Below are 26,728 nucleotides of genomic sequence, written 5' to 3'. Positions count from 1 at the left end.
ATAGAGGCAATCATAAGGTAGCAGACTAGCGTTCGAAGCATTTGCTTGGAACGGGCTCACTAGTTTCAGTGTCATTGTGTACTTGTGGCTGTGTCATACTGTACCTGTGCACGTGATCTCTGTAGTGTGATTCAGAAGGGTTTCGCCCTTGTACTGCAGCAGGCAGGAGAAGGTGACGCTCTGTTGGGCTTGGCATTGTGTAATACCCCCATACAGATGATTGGCAATCCAGTATGAACGGCTTGGCTTTGGAAGCGGGCCATGTGAATTGTTCTTCTTATACTGATGCCCGGCAAATTCCAAAACCAGCGTCACATGTTCCACTCTATACACTTCGGTTTTGCAGATGAGATCTGTGCCATTGATTGACGCAATCAGGTTTTCTTTTGGTAGGAATAAAGAATGACAATAAAGAAATAAAATAATGCAATTAGTAATTAAAAGGTGATAGATTATATATATATATATATATATATACAGATCCAGGATCCGGCACTCAGAAGAAAATATTCAAAAAAACACTTACTGAAATGAAGATAAACAGTCAAATGCTGCGGTGCCATCCGAATTTGAGAGTCCACGTGGGGCCAACAAACAGACAGGAGGAGGAAGGAGGCGGCACTCGTCAGGCTGAATAATAGGAGTCCTTTTATTCCTACAGTATCGGGGTTACCCCCCGTCGTCAGGGATGGACAACATACACAAAGTGAAATCAAACCAAAATGACCTTATATACACACCTGAACACACCCCCCGCCCACCAGCCCCATTAAAAACAAATAGCGCTCACCTGCCGGACAAGGGAGCGTCCCACCACGCCAGGTAACACAAGATGTGTGCACCCGGCAGTAGGCGTCCCTCCGGTCCAGCTGACTGTTCCGTGTAGCTCTCCCTCATCGCGTATCTGCCAACTAGGTATGCGCACTACAGCGGTGGACAGGGATGGACGGACAAACGGAAGCAGCAGTAAACACCACACGCTTCCGCCAACCAGCCCCAAAATACCGCTTTGTGCCAATCGCAAGATGGCGCCCGCGATAAAGGACGTTACTGGAGTTCAGTCGGAGCACTATCTGTCACCTAGACAACGTAAACAAATAAATGTAAACATGGTTGAACTTGATTGTAACACTAACCATGACATATGTTAGTGCTTAATTAAGACTTCCCTGCAAGCCTCAATGTGATTTAACATATATAGCAATGCGTCCATAATAAATACAGGACCATGTTAGAACAGCTTAAAGAACACAAACCCTGCACAAGAGCAAACTACAAAGCTATAGAAAGAATGTATATAACCCCCATAACATTTAAATATATGGGAGCTTATCCACTAACAAAACATCACAAATGTGAAAGGCCTGTTATTAATACTGAGCATATGAAGACCAAAAGGGGGACTGAACACTGTTAATGAAATAGTCAAAACTGACAGGGGAAACCTATAAATGGGGCACCAATGCAGATCATTTAATGTATTAATGATGACCAGCAAGTAACATGATTTCTACAAAAAGCACTGTAGCCCCAGGGTTTCATTTAAACCTCCAGGGGCCAAAGTGCCCAACATAAAAATCCACCTGCTTTCCCGCTGTAAAAGAATTTTGTTTCTATTGCCCCCCCTGATGTTTTTGGGGACATGATCTATAATAATAGAACGTATCTGATTTACAGTGTGCTGGTGAGACAAACAATGACGGGAAAAAGGTTGGTCACTGTATCCTGCCTGATGTGCCTGATTAATGGCTGTCCTATGTAGGGCCATGCGCTCCTTAAATTGGCGCTGGGTTTTCCCCACATAGGACAGTCCACAGGGACATGTAAGTAAATAAATTACATAAGTAGAACTACATGTAAGCGGATACCTGATGGTAAGTGACTTGTTGGAATGAGGATGCCCAAATTTATCCCCAGTGTCCATAGTTTTGCAAGTGGTGCATCCCAGACACCTAAAGCACCCATTTTTTCTGGTTAAGAAATGTGTGGGGACCTTTTTGTCCCAGCCCGTGATATCCAATTTCACCAGACTGTCTTTCAGATTCGACTGTCTGGAGTAGCTGGGCATCAACTGGGTGTTGCGCAAAAGTGGGAGATCGGGATCAGAGGACACTATGGGCCACCACTGTTTTGCTTTGGCAGTAGTATGCTGGCTGTCCCATGAGAATTGATTGACCCAGGGGATCTTACATTTAGTAGAGCTACTAAAATTCTTGGGTTTAACTTCCAGTGTCTTGTCCCTAGGTGTCTCCAACACTTTTTTCTTAATGGGCAAGAGAGTGGATTTGGGGTATCCACGCTGAACAAATTTGTCCACCATGGAGTCCAATGCTAAGGGTACCTGGGACTCATCGGACGTGATCCGCCGCACCCGCAAAAGTTGCGAGTATGGAAGTCCACGCCTCAATGAGACAGGATGAGAACTGTTGTACCTTAAAAGGGTGTTTCTATCGGTACTCTTGGTGTAAAGGGCCGTAGTTAACTGCCCTTCAGTCAGTTTTATATCAACGTCCAAATACTGGACACTTTTGGCATCCACATGAAAAGTAAATTGAATAACACTGCCACTATTATTGTGTTGAGTGAGAAGAGATTTTAACTCAGAGGGATGTCTAGACCAGAAAATAAGGAGATCGTCTATATAACGATAATATAGTGAAACTCCCTCTCTGTGCTCAATTCCATCAAAAAACAAACCCTGTTCCACCCCATACATATATGTATTGGCGTAGGCCGGGGCCACCGCCGACCCCATGGCCACGCCCAGCTGCTGAATATAAAACTTTCCGTTATATAAAAAATAATTTCTGGTTAATACCAATGTCAATAACGAAATAAACAGCTCTATGGGAGGACCCTTGTATAAAGGGTTGTTTGTTAGCAGTAATCTGACCGCCTCCACACCTGCATCATGGGGGATGCAGGTGTAGAGACTGGTCACATCCGCTGTACAGAGACAAGTGATCTTAGTCAAATCTTGGACCTGATGTAAGTCCCTTAAGATAACCAACAATGAAGTCGTGTCCTTTAAGTAGGCCGGGAGTGCTTGAACACAAGGGTTAAGCCAGCTGTCCAGGAATACCGATATAGGGTGGTATAGGGATCCCCTGGCTGACACAATGGGCCGACCAGGGGGATCCCTAAGACCCTTATGGATTTTCGGTATGCAATAAAACAGGGGAGTCACTGGAAAATCCACTGTAAGCGCCTGTCTCAGTTCTGGCATTATCAGACCCTCCCGTACAGCTTTGTTGAGAATAGAGTCAAGTTCCACTTTGAAGCCCCAAGTGGGATCTTTATCGAGGTGTCCATAAGTATTTGAATCACTTAGCAAGCGATTGCATTCCTTGCGATAATTGTCCACATCCATTATTACAACTCCACCGCCTTTGTCTGCTCCACGTATTATTATATCCTGGCGTGCTGCCAAGGATTCCAATGCTATCTTCTCATCTTTGGTGAGGTTGTAATGTATTTTAGCCACTGGATTCTGGAGATGTTCTATTTGTTGTTCCATCAGGCGCGTGAAAGTTTTAATGGTGGGACTGGTGGAAATGGGGTCAAATTTTGACTTAGGAGCGAGCTTCATAAGTTTAGGAGGAATAGTTGAAGTGGAAGAGGCTAATGTTGGACTAACAGGCTGTCTGCCAAAGTGATCCTTCAACCGTAATGCGCGGTTCAGTCTGAAGGTATCCACCTTCCACTGGAATGGATCACCCCGTCTAGTTGGGATAAATGAGAGTCCTTTAGCAAGCACTTGCATTTCCACTTCAGTTAACGTAGCGGATGACAGGTTAAAAACTAGTTCCCTTTGCGCTTCTGTGTGTTGGCGCCTCTCCTGCCTGAGGTTTTGGCCCGCACGTCTAGTCCTCCTTCCAACTCTGCTGTTGGGTCTTTTGAATACATGGCCCGTGTTTGAGTCCCTAAAGGGAACTGTCTCCTGCCGGTTTCAGAAGGACCTGAATCAGTTTCACTCTGGGAGGTACTTGATGCTCCAGGGGCTCGGTCTTCAGTGCCCCGAGGTTGACGTTTTCTATATGGTCTTGGTCTGCCTTGTGGCCTGTTGGGATTTAGCCACTCGTAGACTCTTTTCTGGTCATAGTCCATCTGGACTTTTCTAAGCTTGTCTCGCTTGAAATTGACAAGATTGGTTCTGTATTGCTCCAACTGCACCTGTAGTTTTTCTAGCCATTGGTTGCTAGGATCTGCCGTCAACACAGGGATATGTGTTTTCTCAAATGCTTCAATTTTCTGTTGGTATACCTGTTGTTCTCTAGTGGATTCCTCCACCACCAGGAGGAGCAGGTCCATTGAGCATTTGTTTAGCACCCCTATCCAGCGGCGGCAAAAGGATGCGTTATGTCGCCCAATCGTGGGTGTGTTTTTCACCCTAAAGCCGCGAGGGATCAGCTTACTTCTAAAATAATCAGACAAGCTGATAGCATGATATTTGAAGTCACATTCCCTTTGTTTTAAACGTAGGAGTTGCTTAAATAGAGCTTCTGGCACTTCAGTGGTGGCATCCTCGGCCAAAGTCAATTTGGAAAGGATAGACTCTGCATCACTATCAGAGAGACTAACCAATTCCCTGACATCCATTTGTATAAATTCCATTGCCATATCTAGCTCTTGACTTGCTGACGTCATGCTTATTTAGGGGAACCAACTGATGTGTTAATCGGCAGAGTTACAGGGGTTATATGAGCCGGGGAAGGTGATCAAGGGTGCACACACTGGATCAAATCTTCAGTATAAAAATACAAAAAGGTGCCTTGATAGGTACTCTATACGGGCCATGTAGCACACATAAAGTCCAGACATGCAGATCCAGGATCCGGCACTCAGAAGAAAATATTCAAAAAAACACTTACTGAAATGAAGATAAACAGTCAAATGCTGCGGTGCCATCCGAATTTGAGAGTCCACGTGGGGCCAACAAACAGACAGGAGGAGGAAGGAGGCGGCACTCGTCAGGCTGAATAATAGGAGTCCTTTTATTCCTGCAGTATCGGGGTTACCCCCCGTCGTCAGGGATGGACAACATACACAAAGTGAAATCAAACCAAAATGACCTTATATACACACCTGAACACACCCCCCGCCCACCAGCCCCATTAAAAACAAATAGCGCTCACCTGCCGGACAAGGGAGCGTCCCACCACGCCAGGTAACACAAGATGTGTGCACCCGGCAGTAGGCGTCCCTCCGGTCCAGCTGACTGTTCCGTGTAGCTCTCCCTCATCGCGTATCTGCCAACTAGGTATGCGCACTACAGCGGTGGACAGGGATGGACGGACAAACGGAAGCAGCAGTAAACACCACACGCTTCCGCCAACCAGCCCCAAAATACCGCTTTGTGCCAATCGCAAGATGGCGCCCGCGATAAAGGACGTTACTGGAGTTCAGTCGGAGCACTATCTGTCACCTAGACAACGTAAACAAATAAATGTAAACATGGTTGAACTTGATTGTAACACTAACCATGACATATGTTAGTGCTTAATTAAGACTTCCCTGCAAGCCTCAATGTGATTTAACATATATAGCAATGCGTCCATAATAAATACAGGACCATGTTAGAACAGCTTAAAGAACACAAACCCTGCACAAGAGCAAACTACAAAGCTATAGAAAGAATGTATATAACCCCCATAACATTTAAATATATGGGAACTTATCCACTAACAAAACATCACAAATGTGAAAGGCCTGTTATTAATACTGAGCATATGAAGACCAAAAGGGGGACTGAACACTGTTAATGAAATAGTCAAAACTGACAGGGGAAACCTATAAATGGGGCACCAATGCAGATCATTTAATGTATTAATGATGACCAGCAAGTAACATGATTTCTACAAAAAGCACTGTAGCCCCAGGGTTTCATTTAAACCTCCAGGGGCCAAAGTGCCCAACATAAAAATCCACCTGCTTTCCCGCTGTAAAAGAATTTTGTTTCTATTGCCCCCCCTGATGTTTTTGGGGACATGATCTATAATAATAGAACGTATCTGATTTACAGTGTGCTGGTGAGACAAACAATGACGGGAAAAAGGTTGGTCACTGTATCCTGCCTGATGTGCCTGATTAATGGCTGTCCTATGTAGGGCCATGCGCTCCTTAAATTGGCGCTGGGTTTTCCCCACATAGGACAGTCCACAGGGACATGTAAGTAAATAAATTACATAAGTAGAACTACATGTAAGCGGATACCTGATGGTAAGTGACTTGTTACAATACAATAGATCCCTCATGGTAGAGCTGCCTCTGTAATTCCAGTAGTATTGCTCCCCCTAGTGTCTAGAACTTGTCACTGCCTTCAATGGCAGATGTCCAACACTATGTATACATGTTCACGACTAGCTGGTAATTGCTTCATATGAGTGCATTGGGATATCTGAGACCAGCACCAGATTGAAGGCCCATACACACTGGGTGACTTTACGCTCCAAGGCTGCCCAGTGTGTACGGCCCGGCGCTGAGCAGTGAGCGCCAATCACTGGAGGACGCCGTTCATCTGCTGTATTACCAGCCAATGAGCGATGGGGTGGACGGCTTTCCATACCGTCCGGGAAAATCACTCAGTGTGCATGCACCTTTAGTCTTGGTGGTGTCTTTTAAGACAGGGGGCCCCTGTGGTAGATGGTGAGGAGGGAGGTTTATATTAGATTGCGCATATCTCCCTGTATGGCCCATTCCAGGAGGGACAAATTCTCTCTACCTAGACTTTACTGATGATATCTGATTGGTGTCGCTTGATTTAAACCAGGGGTTATCAAACTGTGGGTCCTGTCCCCATAGTGGGTCCCGACCTTCTCAGCATGGGGTCGCGACTCCATGTTGCTGCCCATTAGGCTGATGACTTTTCTAATCTCAGTCAGTGATTCAAAGAGTCTGAAAAATCTGTTGAATTGTCTGTAATTGTAGTCTCCTCCCATCACTCTGTGCCACCACAATGCTGCCATGTATGTGCTGTCTGCTGACTACACGTGTGATGTGATGGGTTATGGTATATCAGACTCCTCCCATCACTCTGTGCCTCCACAATGCTGCCATGTATGTGCTGTCTGCTGACTACACATGTGATGGATTATGGTATATCAGACTCCTCCCATCACTCTGTGCCTCCACAATGCTGCCATGTATGTGCTGTCTGCTGACTACACGTGTGATGTGATGGGTAATGGTATATTAGACTCCCATCACTCTGTGCCTCCACAATGCTGCCATGTATGTGCTGTCTGCTGACTACACGTGTGATGTGATGGGTTATGGTATATTAGACTCCTCCCATCACTATGTGCCTCCACAATGCTGCCATGTATGTGCTGTCTGCTGACTACACATGTGATGTGATGGGTTATGGTATATCAGACTCCTCCCATCACTCTGTGCCTCCACAATGCTGCCATGTATGTGCTGTCTGCTGACTACACCTGTAATGTGATGGGTTATGGTATATCAGACTCCTCCCATCACTCTGTGCCTCCACAATGCTGCCATGTATGTGCTGTCTGCTGACTACACGTGTGATGTGATGGGTTATGGTATATTAGACTCCCATCACTCTGTGCCTCCACAATGCTGCCATGTATGTGCTGTCTGCTGACTACACGTGTGATGTGATGGGTTATGGTATATTAGACTCCTCCCATCACTATGTGCCTCCACAATGCTGCCATGTATGTGCTGTCTGCTGACTGCACGTGTGATGTGATGGGTTATGGTATATTAGACTCCTCCCATCACTATGTGCCTCCACAATGCTGCCATGTATGTGCTGTCTGCTGACTACACATGTGATGGGTTATGGTATATCAGACTCCTCCCATCACTCTGTGCCTCCCACAATGCTGCCATGTATGTGCTGTCTGCTGACTACACATGTGATGGGTTATGGTATATTAGACTCCTCCCATCACTCTGTGCCTCCACAATGCTGCCATGTATGTGCTGTCTGCTGACTACACATGTGATGTGATGGGTTATGGTATATCAGACTCCTCCCATCACTCTGTGCCTCCACAATGCTGCCATGTATGTGCTGTCTGCTGACTACACGTGTGATGTGATGGGTAATGGTATATTAGACTCCCATCACTCTGTGCCTCCACAATGCTGCCATGTATGTGCTGTCTGCTGACTACACGTGTGATGTGATGGGTTATGGTATATTAGACTCCTCCCATCACTATGTGCCTCCACAATGCTGCCATGTATGTGCTGTCTGCTGACTACACATGTGATGTGATGGGTTATGGTATATCAGACTCCTCCCATCACTCTGTGCCTCCACAATGCTGCCATGTATGTGCTGTCTGCTGACTACACCTGTAATGTGATGGGTTATGGTATATCAGACTCCTCCCATCACTCTGTGCCTCCACAATGCTGCCATGTATGTGCTGTCTGCTGACTACACGTGTGATGTGATGGGTTATGGTATATTAGACTCCCATCACTCTGTGCCTCCACAATGCTGCCATGTATGTGCTGTCTGCTGACTACACGTGTGATGTGATGGGTTATGGTATATTAGACTCCTCCCATCACTATGTGCCTCCACAATGCTGCCATGTATGTGCTGTCTGCTGACTGCACGTGTGATGTGATGGGTTATGGTATATTAGACTCCTCCCATCACTATGTGCCTCCACAATGCTGCCATGTATGTGCTGTCTGCTGACTACACATGTGATGGGTTATGGTATATCAGACTCCTCCCATCACTCTGTGCCTCCCACAATGCTGCCATGTATGTGCTGTCTGCTGACTACACATGTGATGGGTTATGGTATATTAGACTCCTCCCATCACTCTGTGCCTCCACAATGCTGCCATGTATGTGCTGTCTGCTGACTACACATGTGATGTGATGGGTTATGGTATATTAGACTCCTCCCATCACTCTGTGCCCCCACAATGCTGCCATGTATGTGCCGTCTGCTGACTACACATGTGATGTGATGGGTTATGGTATATTAGACTCCTCCCATCACTCTGTGCCCCCACAATGCTGCCATGTCTGTGCTGTCTGCTGACTACACGTGTGATGTGATGGGTTATGGTAAATCAGACTCCTCCCATCACTCTGTGCCTCCACAATGCTGCCATGTATGTGCTGTCTGCTGACTACACGTGTGATGTGATGGGTTATGGTATATTAGACTCCTCCCATCACTCTGTGCCCCCACAATGCTGCCATGTATGTGCTGTCTGCTGACTACACGTGTGATGTGATGGGTTATGGTATATCAGACTCCTCCCATCACTCTGTGCCTCCACAATGCTGCCATGTATGTGCTGTCTGCTGACTACACGTGTGATGTGATGGGTAATGGTATATTAGACTCCCATCACTCTGTGCCTCCACAATGCTGCCATGTATGTGCTGTCTGCTGACTACACGTGTGATGTGATGGGTTATGGTATATTAGACTCCTCCCATCACTATGTGCCTCCACAATGCTGCCATGTATGTGCTGTCTGCTGACTACACATGTGATGGGTTATGGTATATCAGACTCCTCCCATCACTCTGTGCCTCCACAATGCTGCCATGTATGTGCTGTCTGCTGACTACACCTGTAATGTGATGGGTTATGGTATATCAGACTCCTCCCATCACTCTGTGCCTCCACAATGCTGCCATGTATGTGCTGTCTGCTGACTACACGTGTGATGTGATGGGTTATGGTATATTAGACTCCCATCACTCTGTGCCTCCACAATGCTGCCATGTATGTGCTGTCTGCTGACTACACGTGTGATGTGATGGGTTATGGTATATTAGACTCCTCCCATCACTATGTGCCTCCACAATGCTGCCATGTATGTGCTGTCTGCTGACTGCACGTGTGATGTGATGGGTTATGGTATATTAGACTCCTCCCATCACTATGTGCCTCCACAATGCTGCCATGTATGTGCTGTCTGCTGACTACACATGTGATGGGTTATGGTATATCAGACTCCTCCCATCACTCTGTGCCTCCCACAATGCTGCCATGTATGTGCTGTCTGCTGACTACACATGTGATGGGTTATGGTATATTAGACTCCTCCCATCACTCTGTGCCTCCACAATGCTGCCATGTATGTGCTGTCTGCTGACTACACATGTGATGTGATGGGTTATGGTATATTAGACTCCTCCCATCACTCTGTGCCCCCACAATGCTGCCATGTATGTGCCGTCTGCTGACTACACATGTGATGTGATGGGTTATGGTATATTAGACTCCTCCCATCACTCTGTGCCCCCACAATGCTGCCATGTCTGTGCTGTCTGCTGACTACACGTGTGATGTGATGGGTTATGGTAAATCAGACTCCTCCCATCACTCTGTGCCTCCACAATGCTGCCATGTATGTGCTGTCTGCTGACTACACGTGTGATGTGATGGGTTATGGTATATTAGACTCCTCCCATCACTCTGTGCCCCCACAATGCTGCCATGTATGTGCTGTCTGCTGACTACACGTGTGATGTGATGGGTTATGGTATATCAGACTCCTCCCATCACTCTGTGCCTCCACAATGCTGCCATGTATGTTCTGTCTGCTGACTACAACTGTGATGTGATGGGTTATGGTATATTAGACTCCTCCCATCACTCTGTGCCTCCACAATGCTGCAATGTACTGTATATGCTGTCTGCTGATTACACATGTGATGTGATGGGTTATGGTATATTAGACTCCTCCCATCACTTTGGGCCTCCACAATGCTGCCATGTATGTGCTGTCTGCTGACTACACGTGTGATGGGTTATGGTATATCAGACTCCTCCCATCACTCTGTGCCTCCACAATGCTGCCATGTCTGTGCTGTCTGCTGACTACATGTGTGATGTGATGGGTTATGGTATATCAGACTCCTCCCATCACTTTGTGCCTCCACAATGCTGCCATGTATGTGCTGTCTGCTGACTACACATGTGATGTGATGGGTTATGGTATATTAGACTCCTCCCATCACTCTGTGCCCCCACAATGCTGCCATGTCTGTGCTGTCTGCTGACTACACGTGTGATGTGATGGGTTATGGTATATTAGACTCCTCCCATCACTCTGTGCCCCCACAATGCTGCCATGTATGTGCTGCGAGCATAGCGCGCCACCAAGCCTGAAGTGTTAGGGGATGCGGAATACACTTCAAGTAATCCGCGTCCGACCACCACGCTTCGGGCTCGCTGCGCTTGCCAAACTTTATAAAATCAACTCCACGTCGAGGTGGATAGTGGGGGTATGAACAGGTCGGGAGGACGCGTACCTACGCTCGCCATTCTTCAGGCTGGCGTGGATAGTGGGGGTTTCAAATGGAGGCATTTGCCAACATGTAACATGGAGCCCTGGCAAACGAGACCTTTATTGTGCATGAGACGCATTTGTGCACCGCATCCCCCCTTTGTACAGGAGATGTAGACATGAAAAAGGTTGTCATGTTTTTTTGGTGTCTTTGTCGACATGGACGCTGTATAAGTACCGCAGATGTATCGCATATGCTCGCGTGCGTGCTTCTCTCTGTTATATTCCCCCTCCGTGTCCACTGGGATGATAAAGTATGACCAACTATTTTTTTTTTAAATTGTGAAAAAATCATGTCGACATTTTTATGTTGACCTTTTGTTCCTGTCGACAGTTTGTCTATGTCAACATAATGCATATCGAACTTTTTGGTGTATCCACCTTTTTCCTGTTGACCAATAGCGGTGGACCTACTGACTGTCCAGCTTTTTTCTGTCGACAAACCCGGGAAGGAGTATGTAGGGGGATGAGCTGTGTGATGTAGGGAGTTAGAGAGGGCCTTGTATGGAAGGGAGAGGAGGATTAATAGGATTTCGTAGGGTCCACCCTGTGGCCCCCCAACATCCAGCAGTGGCAGCATACCGGAACTGTCCAGGGCAATGGTCACACATATATTTCACCAATTATTGCTGCATGGGCAATGTGAACTAAAGGGTCTAGAGCAGGCATGTCCAAACTATGGCCCTCCAGCTGTTGTGAAACTACAAGTCCCATCATGCCTTGCCACAGTTTTGCTATTAGGGAATGCTAAAACTATGGCAAGGCATGCTGGGATGTGTAATTTCACAACAGCTGCAGGGCTATAGTTTGGACATGCCTGGTCTAGGAGGACAGTCAATAGGTCTACCCCAAAAGGTCGACCCGTAATAGGTCGGCAAGGTCAAAAGGTAGACACTAAAAAGATGATTATGTGAAACGAGTACCCTCACATGGCGCACCGTGCTTCTATTATATTATATCACATTCTGGTCCACACGCAAACCCTCACACGGCTGCAATTGGATGATTTCCATAATCATCCATTCGCAGCCTTGGGTGCAGGGGAGAAATCATTGGAGCTCGCAGACCTGAGACACCTCTATGGTGTCTCAGATCTGAGAGCGCCCTGGGCAGGAAGCGGGCGGGCAGCTGACATCCGCTCACGTCAGCTTACCGCCCCCTGCACCCGCACCGCCAGCCCATATGAATGGGAACGCCCAGCATTTTCATTGGCTGTCCCCCTCCCCCGCCACCGCCCCACACCCACCACCCGCACTGCTAGGTGCGAGCAGGACGGCGAACCTGTAGCTCACTATGTCCACTCACGCCCAGCATCTGCACATGCGGAGAAAGGCACCTGCACATGAGCAGATGCAAAAAACTGGTCCCCTGTGCGAACATGCTGGGGACTGATTAACTTAGAGTAACCCCCATAGAGAGATATGAACCGGTTTTAAAAAAAAAATCTTCTGACCCCCATTGTCCTTTTGAATGTCAACCTTTTTCTTGTAGACCTGTTGACCCTACTGACCTTTTGACCCTGTCATACTATTGCATGTCGACCATTTTGGGTACACCTATGGACATTGTAGATCCATCACCCGGAAGCAGGTGTGGCCACATCGATGTTGTGAAGAATAAGCTTAGAACTAAGTACAGTAGTTTGGAAATCAAAGCGGCCCAATCTCTGTCATTTCACACACATTTGTTCAGACGATACATATCATCGCCATATATGTATTATACCTGTAGTATATGTTCAGACAATACTTACCGTACACAAGAAGATATGTTCCATTCCCCGTTGAAGCTCCGCTATCTGGACCTACCAGCAATGACGTATGGCAGAAATAGGTGTCAGTGTATGCGAGGACTATATTGTCCATGGTGAACGACATATCTGTGGTGTGGTTGGGGTTACTAAGCCATACTGATTTTTTGGTGAATATAGAGTCAGGATGAGTCTCAGGGAAAACATAGTATCTTTTTGTGGACCTTTCTATAAACCAATATAATGTAACACGTATCACTCCCTCTGTAATGTATTGTAAATGGCAAGTTATGTTAGCGGTGGAGCCCACCATGGTGGCTACAGCAGCCGGTTGCTGCAGTATTACAGCGGAATCATTTTGGCCTGTAAAGAGAACAAGAAATTAGTTATTATCACCAGTTATAATCATTATAAAACATCCAACACACTTTCCAAAAACACACATTCAAAATGTAAGGATTGAGGTTGGGGAGAAGATCCTCTTTGCCTTCGGTGGTTGGCGAAGGTGCCCATTGCGTAATAAAATCCAATGGCCACCTAAAGTTTACCCAGAAGGTTCTACAAAGGAAGTTACAACAAGATAACTACAAGTCCCATAGATAGCCCTGTATTCATGGCGTCCATGAGGGGTGGGCTGCTGGGTCTCCAGTCCCAAGCCCAGACAGAAAGGGGGCCCAGTATTTAAGTCTATCAAATATAATTTGTCATAAAAAAGTTGACATTCTTTTGAAGCAATGTAGAGGTAGAGTAGTTCGGCCAGTGCTGTGGACACCAAAGGTCTCACCAGGCATTCCGGGGAATGGGAAAGGGGGCGCTGCCTATTTTGACAATCCAGGGACCCACCATTTCTGATGGCAGCTCTGCCTGTATGAGAATGCTAACTACTAGATAATGGTGTACCCAAAGTAAAGCTAGGAAACAAGATGAAAGTATGGACAGGCAGTGGCCATAAGCAAGGTAGCAAGGAGAAGATGAGGTTCAGATCTTGGAGGCAGTCGTGGGCGGTTGGTGCACGTGTACACTACAAAGCAAATGCAGTAGAAGGGTTTCTATGGACAACAGAAGGGATTCAGGTCAAGGCAGTTAAATAGAACTGGCTTTGACAAAGCTACAGAAGAAATCAGAACTCACAAAAGTCAGGAAATGGGCTAGAGCAGGGGTTCCCAATCTTTTTCTAATCACGGCACCCTAGAGTATCAGAATTTTTACAAGGCACCCCTAGGCCCCAAAAAATATATATCAAATTAAGTAGATCTGATTGTGTTTATATGTGCTTCTTAGGTTCAGTTATGTGGTAAAGGGCAGCATTTGGTTCTGATTGTACACATTTTATGATTGGCAGCCACCAGCACTGGTTTTGTCCAGAAATAATTGATCATAAATAATTTGAATTGGTCCTGGACGACCAACCCGAGGCACCCCTGCAAGTGTCCCGAGGCACCCCAGGGAGCCTAGGCGCACAGTTTGGGAACCACTGGGCTAGAGGATACAAAATATGTGCAACAAACAAGGACAAATACTCCACACATCATAGTAGGGCGGTAGGAACTATACATAGGAAAGCAACGCAGAAACACGGAATAAGCAAAAGGGGCTTATTCTGTAAATATGTCAACTTATTCATGATGTGGAATAAGTCTTACATAAAATTGGAAGTATGAATATGATACTTAGATACTGAGCCGCCATCGTTGCCCTAGTTCAATAGACCTGTAAAAAGACAAAGAGAAGAATGGGGGATTAATTACATATATTAAGATTTTTTTTACATTTACTCATGGAGTATAGTCAGAATAGGCCCCATTCTCACCGACACCCCCGGCCCTCCCTCCCCGCAATGAATGGGCCCAGCAAGTTTGTAACTCACCAAAGCAATTCGATGCCAGGGTCTGTAACCTTTTTTAACCTTGAGAAAGCCTTAGCGGTGAAACACGTGTAGGATCTAGACTGTAGTAATGCTATGAGACTGAGATTGATTTATCAGTTAAATGTACCATTAGACTGGGAATTTGTGAGGGACCTTATGCTATTCACAGAAATGTTCAGCCTTTAGAAAAATTGAGGTAGTGAAGCAGAGAGTCGGGGTTCAGACCTCCAGCCCACCTTTATCAATCATAACTGCATAAAGCCATGTACTGTATGATAATGATTCCGCACTGCACACTATGCTGACCCATTAAAAAGTAAACCCAACTGCAATTACACATTTAGGTCATAAGAGGGCAGCACAAGACAGTGTATGATATTGTTGTCAATCACAGATCGCATACAGTGCTTTAAACCCAGCATAATTGAATCCAACTGCAATTGCACACTTGGATCACTAGAGGGCGGCACGAGGCAGTGTATAATACCATCTTTCATTTCTTACTACACATTGGGGGTTATTCTCGTTCACTCCTTCTGGCAAATTCCTTCTTTGACAATACCATGTGCACTGCAGGTGGGGCAGATGTAACATGTGCAGATAGAATTAGATGTGGGTGGGGTTTTACTTCAAAGTAAGATCTATATTGCAGTGTAAAAATAAAGCAGCCAGTATTTACCCTGCACAGAAACAAAATAACTCACCCAAATCTACCTCTCTCTCTAGAGTGACCAACTCATCTCTTTAATCCGGGACACATATTAATTACACAGGTTCTGTGGCAGTTTAAAACCAGGTGAAATGGAGTCTTGAGGTGTGGCAGTTTAAAACCAGATGAAAGCCAGCCACAGAACCTGTGTAATTAATATGTGTCCCGGATTAAAGGGATGAGTTGGTCACCCTACCTCTCTCTTACATCCGCCCCCCTGAGCTTATTATTTTTTTTTATTTATTAACAGTTTCTTATATAGCGCACACATATTCTGCAGCGTTTTACAGAGAGTATTTGAACATTAGTCCATGCTCCAGTGGAGCTTACAATCTATAGCCTTTATTCAGATCTGATTGCAGTACAAATTTGTTTGGAAAATGGCCAAAACCATGTGCACTGCAGGTGGGGCAGATATAAAATGTGCAGAGATAGTTAGATTTGTGTGAGTTATTTTGTTTCTGTGCAGGGTAAATACTGGCTGCATTATTTTTACACTGCAATTTAGATTTCAGTTTCAACACACCCCAACCAAATTTACCTCTTTCTGCACATGTTACATCTGCCCCACCTGCAGTGCACATGGTTTTGCCCATTTACCAAACAAATTTGTACTCCAAACAGATCTAAATTCCCTACCACATGTACACACACACTAAATTTTGCTGGCAGCCAAATAACCTACCAGTATATTTTTGGATTGTGTAAGGAAACCGGAGTACCCAGAGGAAACCCACGCAAGCATGGGGAGAATATACAAACTCCACACAATTAGGACAATGGAGGGAATCGAACTCATGACCTTAGCATTGTGAGTCAGTAATGCTAACCATTAGACCATTCGTACTGTCCAGAATAGAAGTGGGATCTCTAAATACCCGGTGCCCCACCAATCCCTCTCAAAGTCAGCTGTGGAATAACCAATAAATAAGGCATTATACAGTACAAAGCCGTACATTTTTAATCCTTTATACAACTCTTTATTCATTCTGAGCACTTTGTGCTACATTTATATCAGTTTTGTCAGTATTGATTTTAACCCTTAAAATTTCACCTGAGCTAGGGGGTATGGTACTGCTTTCCTAGCACGGCGCCCACGATCTAGATTGTATGTGTGGGGCTGATATCTCAAGCATCTCATGCATCTTATGTGTTTGTGCGGCATAAGATGCATGAGATGATGCAATCGACGAGATTTTTACATTGGAATCAATGTGAAATGGTCCCTGAGACCCAATGTTACATTTATTCCAATGTAAAAAAGCCCCCAAAACCCCAATTTTAATTGCTAACCCCCCCTCATGGGTGAAATGGCCCCCCCATTGTTAACGCCACCCCGCTATTGACGCCAACCCGAAGCGTGGCGAGCGCAGTGGTACGCGTCCTCCGACCTTTTCATACCCCCACTATCCACGTCAGCTCGCCACGCTTCGGGTTGGCGTTGATAGTGCTGGTGGCGTTAACAATGGTTATTGGGGGCTCACGATTTTTTATCTCATGGATCTCATGCATCTTATGAATGCATAGGATCCATGAGATGCATAAGATGAGATCCATATGAATAAAAAATCGTTTCAATTGTATTGATTGTATGCCTTAAGTAAGGCATACAATCAGTGAGACGGGCGCCGTGCTAGGAAAGCAGTACCGGGGGTATGTCCTAAATTGGCAGTACACAATAAAGGCTCATGGGCGCCCCCCACATTTAAATTACCTTTTAAAAAAAATGTCAGAAATAAAGACCAAAAACTCCTCTTTCTCTGAATGAGAACGCTTTCTTCTTTTCTTCCATGCCAGGTCTGCACAGATGCAAATACACGTCAGACCATAAAACATCAGAACTGATAAAACAGCCTGATATCGCATTGTCTGACCGATAGTCATTATCGCCGCATCTAATTACAGGCTGTTTTTACTGATGAAAAATGGAGCTGTGATTGCACAAAAACACACGGGATAAGTTCCTGACCCACCAGTGTGTTATTGCGGCTCCGGGGACGACGACTTGTCAGAGACCAAATAAATGTGCACCAACTAAAGACTGGCCAGTGGATGCGACAAAGGAACATCTAGGTTTAGGGGAAAATATATCAGAGTGTCAGGGGGTTATTTACTAAAATACAAGAATTGTGATGGCGCGGTTTGTTTTCTGTGTACAATTATATATATTTTTATAAATTAACTTATTTAATCTGGACTGCACCTGAATCGAGGAGCTGACCCTCAACAAAAACGACAGAAAGAAATGGGTATAATGACGCGCTCAAAATCAGATCAAAATGACGCAGAAAAAGTACAAATTCTAGTACAAAGGAAACAATTGTAACCACGTTCAACATTTTATGAGATACATTGTAAAATACTTCTAAAATAAAGTTGCAGAGTCAGTTTTGCATATAAGGATAATCCTCTAATCGAGCAGATATGAAAAGTCTTTGTTACTATACAATGCTAGCTGCAGCACTTAACGGACGACTGGCTCCATAATGGTTTCTAGATATAGAAGTTTTGTGCAGTGCCGCGCTCTGCCTCTGTGGTGCAGATGTGTGTAGCCAAGTTGTTTCAATACCGTGTTTTGTAGAATAGGTAACAACATCGTAAACACACACAAAGGAGGTGTATAGGAACCTTGACACCTCCTTGATTACTTGATGATAGAACAGTTAATAAATGTAATAAAATAATTTGTACACAGTAAAAAGCAAACACAAACTACAGTAACTATAAGAAAACAATGCGAAGGTTGAGCTGCGCTCAATGCACTGAACAAAGCAGGTCCCGGAGCGCAGGCTGCCGGTAAGTGAACTCTGATTGGCTCACCAGCCGGTGCTGCATTTCAATTGGCCATCGGCATCCTGTGTCGAAGAAGTCTGCGCTCCAGGACCCCCAGCGGAAGAGGAGATGGGGGAGCAGGAGCCGGGTTACGGTAAGTCAAGTGAGGAGGGGGAAATGACCCAAAATTCCTGATGACAGCCCTGCACAAACACCTCCTCCAGACAGGGGAGCTGTATGGAAAGATAACCACAGCACAGGGATTTGTGTGTTCCTCAAGCGATCCCGGTGTGAGTGGACCTAAACTGAGGCTCCAAAGTCCGGGACACATGACCTAGGGCAGGGATGGGGAACCGTCGTCCCTCCAGCTCTTGTTGAACTACACATCCCAGCATGCCTTGCAACAGTTTTAGCATGGCCAAATAGCAAACTGTAGCAGGGCATGCTGGGATGTGTAGTTCAACAACAGCTGGAGGGCCAAAGGTTCCCCATCCCTGACCTAGGGGGATCACCGTTACTCTCTCTGGAAAACCCCACCAGAAAAACACCCGTGGACCACCAGTGAAGATAAAGAGGTACCTGAAGTATCAGCAAGGAGTGTACTTATATAAGGACAGATTGTTTTTGGTAGCCCAGTAACGGGACGCCATTAACTGGGGACACCCACATAGGGACGCACAACAACACTGTGCCGCAAGCACATTCCTTAAATATTTTCCTTGAATTTTAAGTGCTGAATACATGAATGTCAAGTTTTTTTTTGGTACTTGTGTATTTTGGCGGCGCCCATCGCATCGTATACCATAACGCATGCGATGGTATGCGATGCGACGCGATGTCGTTGGTTAGTGTACGATGGCATACAATTTTGAAATTGTATGCCATTGTACATGGCATACAATGCCATACGATGCGATGCGATTAAACATTGTATAAGCACCCTAATGGGTGCTTATACTATGTTAAGCACCCTAATGGGTGCAAACAATGTTAAATGCACCCTCTCGCGCCCCCCCCCCCCCAGTATAAACGGCGAGCGCCGCGTCCTACGACCTTTTCATACCCCCACTATCAACGTCGGCGTGGAGTTGAGAATAGATTAGTGTGGCGAGCGCAGCGAGCCACCGAGCCCGAAGCGTGACGAGCGCAGCGAGCCCGCGAAGGGCGGCGGTACGCGTCCTACGACCTTTTCATACCCCCACTATCCACGTCGGCGTGGAGTTGAGAATAAATTAGTGTGGCGAGCGCAGCGAGCCACCGAGCCCGAAGCGTGACGAGCGCAGCGAGCCCCGCGAGGGGACGCGGATACCTGTGAAGCCCGCGAGGGGACGCGGATACCTGTGAAGCCCGCGAAGGGACGCGTCCGCTCGCCACGCTTCGGGCTCGGTGGCTCGCTGCGCTCGCCACACTAATCTATTCTCAACTCCACGCCGACGTGGATAGTGGGGGTATGAAAAGGTCGGAGGACGCGTACCGCCGCCCCTCGCGGGCTCGCTGCGCTCGCCACGCTTCAGGTTCACGTTTATAGTGGGGGGGGGGGGTGGCGTGGGGGTGCATTAAACATTGTAAGCACCCATTAGGGTGCTCAAAAGCACCCTTTAGGGTGCTTATACGATTTTTAATCGTATAGGGGGTCAAAATCGCGTCGCATCGCATGCCATCGGGTACATGGCATGCGATGCGATACGATACGTTCATCGTACGATGTACATCGGGGGCGCTGCTATAATACACAAGTACCTTTTTTTTTTTTATTTGGATAGTCGGGAACACCAGACTCCATGCAGGAATTTCCATTGCATGCATTACAACTATTGTTTCCTTTATTATGTATTCTCCCTCTGTGGGGGTCGTGGACTCCCACAAGGGAAAATAGCCCCTGGCAGTCGGAATCCTGACTGTCGGTGTTTATCAGTCAGGATTCCGATGATGTAGAAACGTCTGTCGTAATCCCGACCGTTGTAGTCACCCGGTGCCCGGTTTAGATAAGTGCTTTATTATTAAGCAGCGAGTTTCAAGATAATCAACATTTTGGGTGTGAATCAGCTCACATGTCTACGTCGACACCTAAAAGATCGACATGCATGTGAAAATTCCATGAGTTTTCGTTGACACCTGAGAATTTGGACCCCCAAATAGTTTACCACGTACCCTCTCATGGCTCGCTTCCCTCACACCTATAAAACACTGGGACTCCAGCGCCAATTCCGCCCCCAGCCCTCCCTCCTCTAACGACCGGCCCGGTGTACAGAAATGCGCATGCTCAAACCCAGTCCATCAAGGCTGAAGTTGGATGGCTCTGAGCGATCCTGAATCAGCCCCATATTAATCTGACATAACAGTATCACCTAGGAAGGAACACTCACACTGTAAGCGATCAGAAGCCACTCTGTATAAACAGGGGAAGTAGTAATGGGAACTCGTCTCTGACATGTGTAGGGATATGAAACAGACAAATACTGATTATTCCCCTCCCACGTTCCATTAGTCAAAACCTGCTAAAAATACCCTTAATATTTCCAAAGTACCGGCACGCTACATAACCACGTCATGTTGGGAGTGTGGCTACAGTATACCCCCCCCCCAGGGGTGTGACTAGTGCTCATCTGATGGGGACATGCTTGCTCATCCCTGTCAGCACGGCAGCAGGGAGTGGCTTCCCTGCCCGTCACTCTGTTTCAGGGAGAAGGGCAGGGCGAGTGGAGGCTCGGGGGGGGGGGGGGGGGCAACATGGGAGTAGAGGGGAGCTGGTGAAGAGTGGCGGCAGGCTCCGACAGAACGGGGTGCGCCCCCTTCTGTTGGATGGCGTGCATCGGTGATTGGCGATGCTGTCATACTGCCAGGAGTAGCTACATCTGTATTATCTTCTAGACGGTGCTAAATAAATAGATTCTAATTGGTTGCCCATAGCAACATCTCTCCACATGTGCGAGACAGAAATGCCAGGTCACATCAGTGCACAAGGGGCTCTGACTGGCTGGCACTGTGGTAAGTCTGTGCTTATGTACGTGCTGAATGGACCACGCTCAGTATCAGCAATCTACATGGGGCACAGGGCCTTATTCTGGTTCACTCGCAGAGGCAAATTCCTTCTCAGATGGACAAAACCATGTGCACTGCAGGGGGGCAGATGTAACATATGTAGAGAGAATTATATTTGGGTGAATTATTTTGTTTCTGTGCAGGGAAAATACTGCCTGCTTTATTTCTACACTGCAATATAGATCTCACTTTGAAGTAAAACCCCACCCAAATCTAATTATATCTGCACCTGTTACATCTGCCCCCCTGCAGTGCACATGGTTTTGTCCATCTGAGAATGAATTTGCCTCTTAGAGTGAACTAGAATAAGGCCCACAGTATCTACCCCAAACTGTGAATATGTACAATTCATATATATGGAACGTACAGGTTTGTCTCATGGATCTGGTGCATATCATGGGTCCTGCTTTCTGTATAAATTGATGGACATATTCTGAGTTATATTTCTAAACTGTTAGGAATACGGATGTGGGGCCTGATTCTGGTTCACTCGCAAAAGCTCATTTTAATGGACAAGCCATGCTGCACTGCAGGGGGGCAGATGTAACATTGGCACTCAAATTGTTATTATACTGGAGTACAAAAAAAAAAATACCATTTGTCGACTTGCACGTCACAGGAAAGCACCACAATACCGAAACAGAAAGTTTTCATAACACATGATGTTAGTGGTTTACCTCATAAATGCTGTTTCATGTTCAGCAGGTAGAGAATGCAAAAACACCATTTCCGTATGGGAAGCTGACACAATTACACCCCTTTCACACTGAACATCAAATTACCGGGTGAAGCAGTTCTAAAATCCCGGGTCGCCGACCCTGGTCTTTACCTGGGTCGGCAACCTGGGTTGACTCTTTCACATTGAAGAAAAACCCATGTAATTCAGCAAATTACCAGGCTGACATCTTTAAAAAATGTAAATTAGTAGAGATCTATTTTCATGCGCACAAAAACAGCTACGGATTCTTCACAAACATGATATAACGGCCAATATCGCAAGAAACAAACAATAAATAAAAAGATGTGAAAAATCATGCAGCACTATGTAAAGCTGTGTACACACGGTACAATATCGCTGGCAATATGGTCGCTGAGCCACCATATTGCCAGCAATTTGTTTGTGCTGCAGCGATAAATCGCTTAGTGCGCTCCCGTGTTCAGCCCCCTAATGGTCGCTGGTAATGTTTCCCTCTGCAGCTCCCCCGGCAGAGATTCCTGTTCATCAGTGACCATCTCTGGTCGCTGATGAACAGGAGACACTGAGCAATATATTGGACCGTGTGTACACAGCTTAAGATGTTTATATTCAGTCACGTGTTAAGGTTTTTTTTTTCCTCCACCCTAAATTATACCAGATGAAATTTACGGGGGAATCACATCCAATTCAATTTTCAATATTGGATCCATAAATCAAAATATTGTCCTCCAATAATCCAGGGATATTTATTATTGAAAAGTCACAAAAAAGTCTATATACAGTCACAAATGTTCACATAAAAAAAAATATTACAGTCTCCAAGGCATAAAAAAATTAAAAAAAGTTCCATATGCAGAGTAAATGGGAAAAGCTGACCGGGCCTTCAGGGCAAGACGGTGGAGATCTCTCCTGTGGGATGTTGTAACCTGGGATTCAACGCTGGAGTACTGCCGCTATATGGTACTGCCCTACATCACAGGCTTCCGATGATGAAATAAAACCTCCTGAATATTCACAGTCTCTCTGCAGAACCTCTGGCCTGTTCCATTGGCACAAATAGGCCGCTAATGCAGACAGGCTGCTCCGGGGGAACATTGCCTACTGCACAACATGATGTTATGTATGACACAGACTCTGCCACCGGTGTGTGAGAAGTCAGTATCTGGCTGTGTATTAGGGCAGCAGGGTGCAAAGCACAATGTTATATATGTACAGACACAGACTCTGCCACCGGTGTGTGAGAAGTCCGTATCCGGCTATGTATTAGGGCAGCAGGGTGCACAGCACGATGTTATGTATGTCCAGACACAGACTATGCCACCGGTGAGTGAGAAGTCCGTATCCGGGTGTGTATTAGGGCAGCGGGGTGCACAGCACGATGTTATGTATGTCCAGACATAGACTCTGCCACCGGTGTGTGAGAATTTCATATCCGGTTATGTATTAGGGCAGCAGGGTGCACAGCACGATGTTATGTATGTACAGACACAGACTCTGCCACCTCAGCCCTCTGAGTGTGAGAAGTCAGTATCCGGCTGTCTATTAGGACAGCAGGGTGCACAGCACAATGTTTTGTATGTCCAGACACAGACTCTGCCACCGGTGAGTAAGTTCGTATCCGGCTATGTATTAGGGCAGCAGAGTGCACAGCACAATGTTATGTATGTCCAGACATAGACTCTGTCACCGGTGTGTGAGAAGTCAGTATCCGGCTGTGTATTAGGGCAGCAGGGTGCACAGCACAATGTTATGTATGTCCAGACATAGACTCTGTCACCGGTGTGTGAGAAGTCAGTATCCGGCTGTGTATTAGGGCAGCAGGGTGCACAGCACAATGTTATGTATGTCCAGACACAGACTCTGCCACCGGTGTGTGAGAAGTCCGTATCCGGCTGTGTATTAGGGCAGCAGGGTGCACAGCATGATGTTATGCATGTCCAGACACAGACTCTGCCACCAGTCAGTAAGAATTTCATATCCGGCTATGTATTAGGGCAGCAGGGTGCACAGCACGATGTTATGTATGTACAGACACAGACTCTGCCACCTCAGCCATCTGAGTGTGAGAAGTCAGTATCCGGCTGTGTATTAGGACAGCAGGGTGCACAGCACAATGTTATGTATGTCCAGACACAGACCCTGCCACCGGTGAGTGAGAAGTCCGTATCCGGCTGTGTATTAGGGCAGCAGGGTGCACAGCACGATGTTATGTATGTCCAGACATAGACTCTGTCACCGGTGTGTGAGAAGTCCATATCCGGCTATGTATTAGGCCTGCAGGTTGCACAGCACGATGTTATGTATGTCCAGACACAGACTCTGCCACCTCAGCCATCTGAGTGTGAGAAGTCAGTATCCGGATTTGTATTAGGGCAGCAGGGTGCACAGCACAATGTTATGTATGTCCAGACTCAGACTCTGCCACTGGTGTATTAGGGTAGCAGGGTGCACAGCAGAAAACGCAGCTTAATACTGCAGCAGCTTTGCATGCGGCATCTAAATAATAGGACATCCTCGCAGGTGTCCTCATTTAGCACAAACTGGGTGTGTGGTATCACAAGAGAAGAGCTTTGTTCCTGTGCTTTTTCTCCTGGCAGTACCTCAACAATCAGAGGCTCAATATCAGGTAAGCTTTAAGCTGCCACGTCCATTCACCCTCTTTCTGCACGTTGCATGCAGTAGTCCTCCTGATACCCGACGCGTTTCCACCCTCAGTCCACCTGAGATCTGACACGTTTCCACCCTCAGTCCACCTGAGCCTTGACAAAGGCCCACTATGTGCTGATTATATACTCCTAAAGGTCCAGTTTACTTATTCCTTATACACATTTAAGGGTTCTCTTAAAGCAATATACATACTTGAGTTTATAAAAGAAACACATTCCATGGTTCTCTGAAAGGTATACAGACCTCAAATCATAATCATAATTTTACTACAAAAACCATTTCACTTCAAAATCACCATTTAAGCCTTTTACAAATTGGTTGCAGAGTGTTCTGCTCTAAAAATGCTGCGCATAAAGAAAATAGATACTCTCCGGTGATCTTTGCAGCTCCCGGTGGTATGCCCTTCATCTTCCAGCTAGGAAGGGGATGCTGGGAGATGTAGTGTGCAAGCACTCTTCTTCACTAAAGCCATCTGCACCCTTGGGTCATCTGGCCGCATCCACCTTCAACAGCGGCGGGTCGCGGGTCTTCCACAGCCCGCCAGATAGACACAGTCCCCTGGCCCGGCCTCAGCCTCCAATAGTGTTCACAGGAAGAGCAGTGGGCAGTAGGAACACCGGGAGCCTCCACAGAAAGCCCCCACCATGCGACGTGACGTAATCATGTCTCGCAGCGTGAACCAGATGGAGGACGAGCCCGAGGAGTTGGCACCACCATCCTGAGTGAGAATCGGCGTGTTACCGTCTGACATTGGTGGAGAAGACACCGCTTTGGAAGATGAGTGATTACAGACTTAGGGATAGATTCTCTAAGCTTCAAAAGTGATAAAATGGGGAGCGATAAACAGCCAGCCAATCAGCTCCTACCTGCCAGGCCACAGACTGTGTTTTAAAAATGTCAGACAGGAGCTGATTGGCTGGCTGCTTATCACTCTCCATTTTATCACTTTTGAAGCTTAGAGAATCTGGCCCAAATTATGTTAATTGGAAATTTCCAATTGTATAATTCTTTTTTTTGGGGGGGGGGGGGCATGGTGCCAGAGCAACCCCACTGGGTTTCTAAATATCAATCAACTGCCCCCTGATTTTTTTCTGATATTACCACGTCCAACGGCTGGTGTTCAGTGGCGACAAGAGGGGGGTTGTGGGGTGCTTTTTGCCCGGGTCTGATGGAGCCGGGCAGTGGGAGAGAGGCAGCTGCAGTGGCAGCCTGTTCTCTCTCTCCCTGCACTGGTGTGCTATCACACCCTGACCCACACCCTGCCACCCGCAGCCCCTGCTAAATTTTCTTTCATTTTATTTTACAGCGGGGGTGGCTACTCCCCCTACCATTGATTACACCCCCTCATTTTAACTTGGCCCAGCAGAGCTGTTGGTGCCCTTTCTGGTGTTTACTCCAGTATGGGCACCTTTAGGCACGTGAAGCTCCTCTCACCCTGATTCAGAAATCGTTTTGAATCGAACACCTGCCAATATAGCACAACATCCATACAATCCCCTGATGTAATGCCCATATTTTTGCCTACAGTATAGCTTCATTACGTCTTTGATGAGATGGATTCATAAAGTAGAGAATAATTAAGAAATATATCATTCTATAACCTTACCCCTTTGTGTGCGGCAAAAGAACTCCACGAAAGTCTCTGTTTCTTCTCACTATGAAAGTGAAATGGTGATGTGTCACGTTGTTCTGCAGTAAGAGAGGAAATCAATGTAGGTTACGAGATGAAAGAGGAATCAGATACCATTTGGCACTGAAAGGGTGTAGCTGACTGAACTTGGTATTCACACCTAGGCAGTGGCGTAACTACATTTATAGTGCCCCCCTGCCGGGAATTTTGGGCACCCCCCCCCCATAAGTTAACCCCCCACCTCACCCCAGAAAAGTTATTACCCTCCTTACCCCGTTGCCGCC

The 26,728-nt window shown here is 46.4% G+C and overlaps 1 protein-coding gene across 2 annotated transcripts in view; it reads right to left on the bottom strand.

The window, feature by feature from the left end:
• The window catches only part of LOC146041706 (uncharacterized), a 31,231-nt gene extending 4,723 nt beyond the window's left edge, over positions 1-26,508 (bottom strand). For both annotated transcript variants that reach the window (XM_083161617.1, XM_083161618.1), the window contains exons 1-4: positions 26,421-26,508; positions 14,704-14,770; positions 13,064-13,423; positions 105-383 (exon numbers count right to left, since the gene is read on the bottom strand). In XM_083161617.1, the coding sequence (XP_083017743.1) occupies positions 105-383; positions 13,064-13,423; positions 14,704-14,749 (685 nt within the window). In that variant the 5' untranslated portion in view covers positions 14,750-14,770; positions 26,421-26,508. The remainder of the gene's footprint in view (positions 1-104; positions 384-13,063; positions 13,424-14,703; positions 14,771-26,420) is intronic.
• Positions 26,509-26,728: the final 220 nt, after the last annotated feature.

Source organism: Crinia signifera, chromosome 19 (assembly GCF_055691185.1).
Source record: "Crinia signifera chromosome 19, ASM5569118v1, whole genome shotgun sequence".
NCBI lineage: Eukaryota > Metazoa > Chordata > Amphibia > Anura > Myobatrachidae > Crinia > Crinia signifera.
This window is presented reverse-complemented; position numbering and strand designations above follow the sequence as displayed.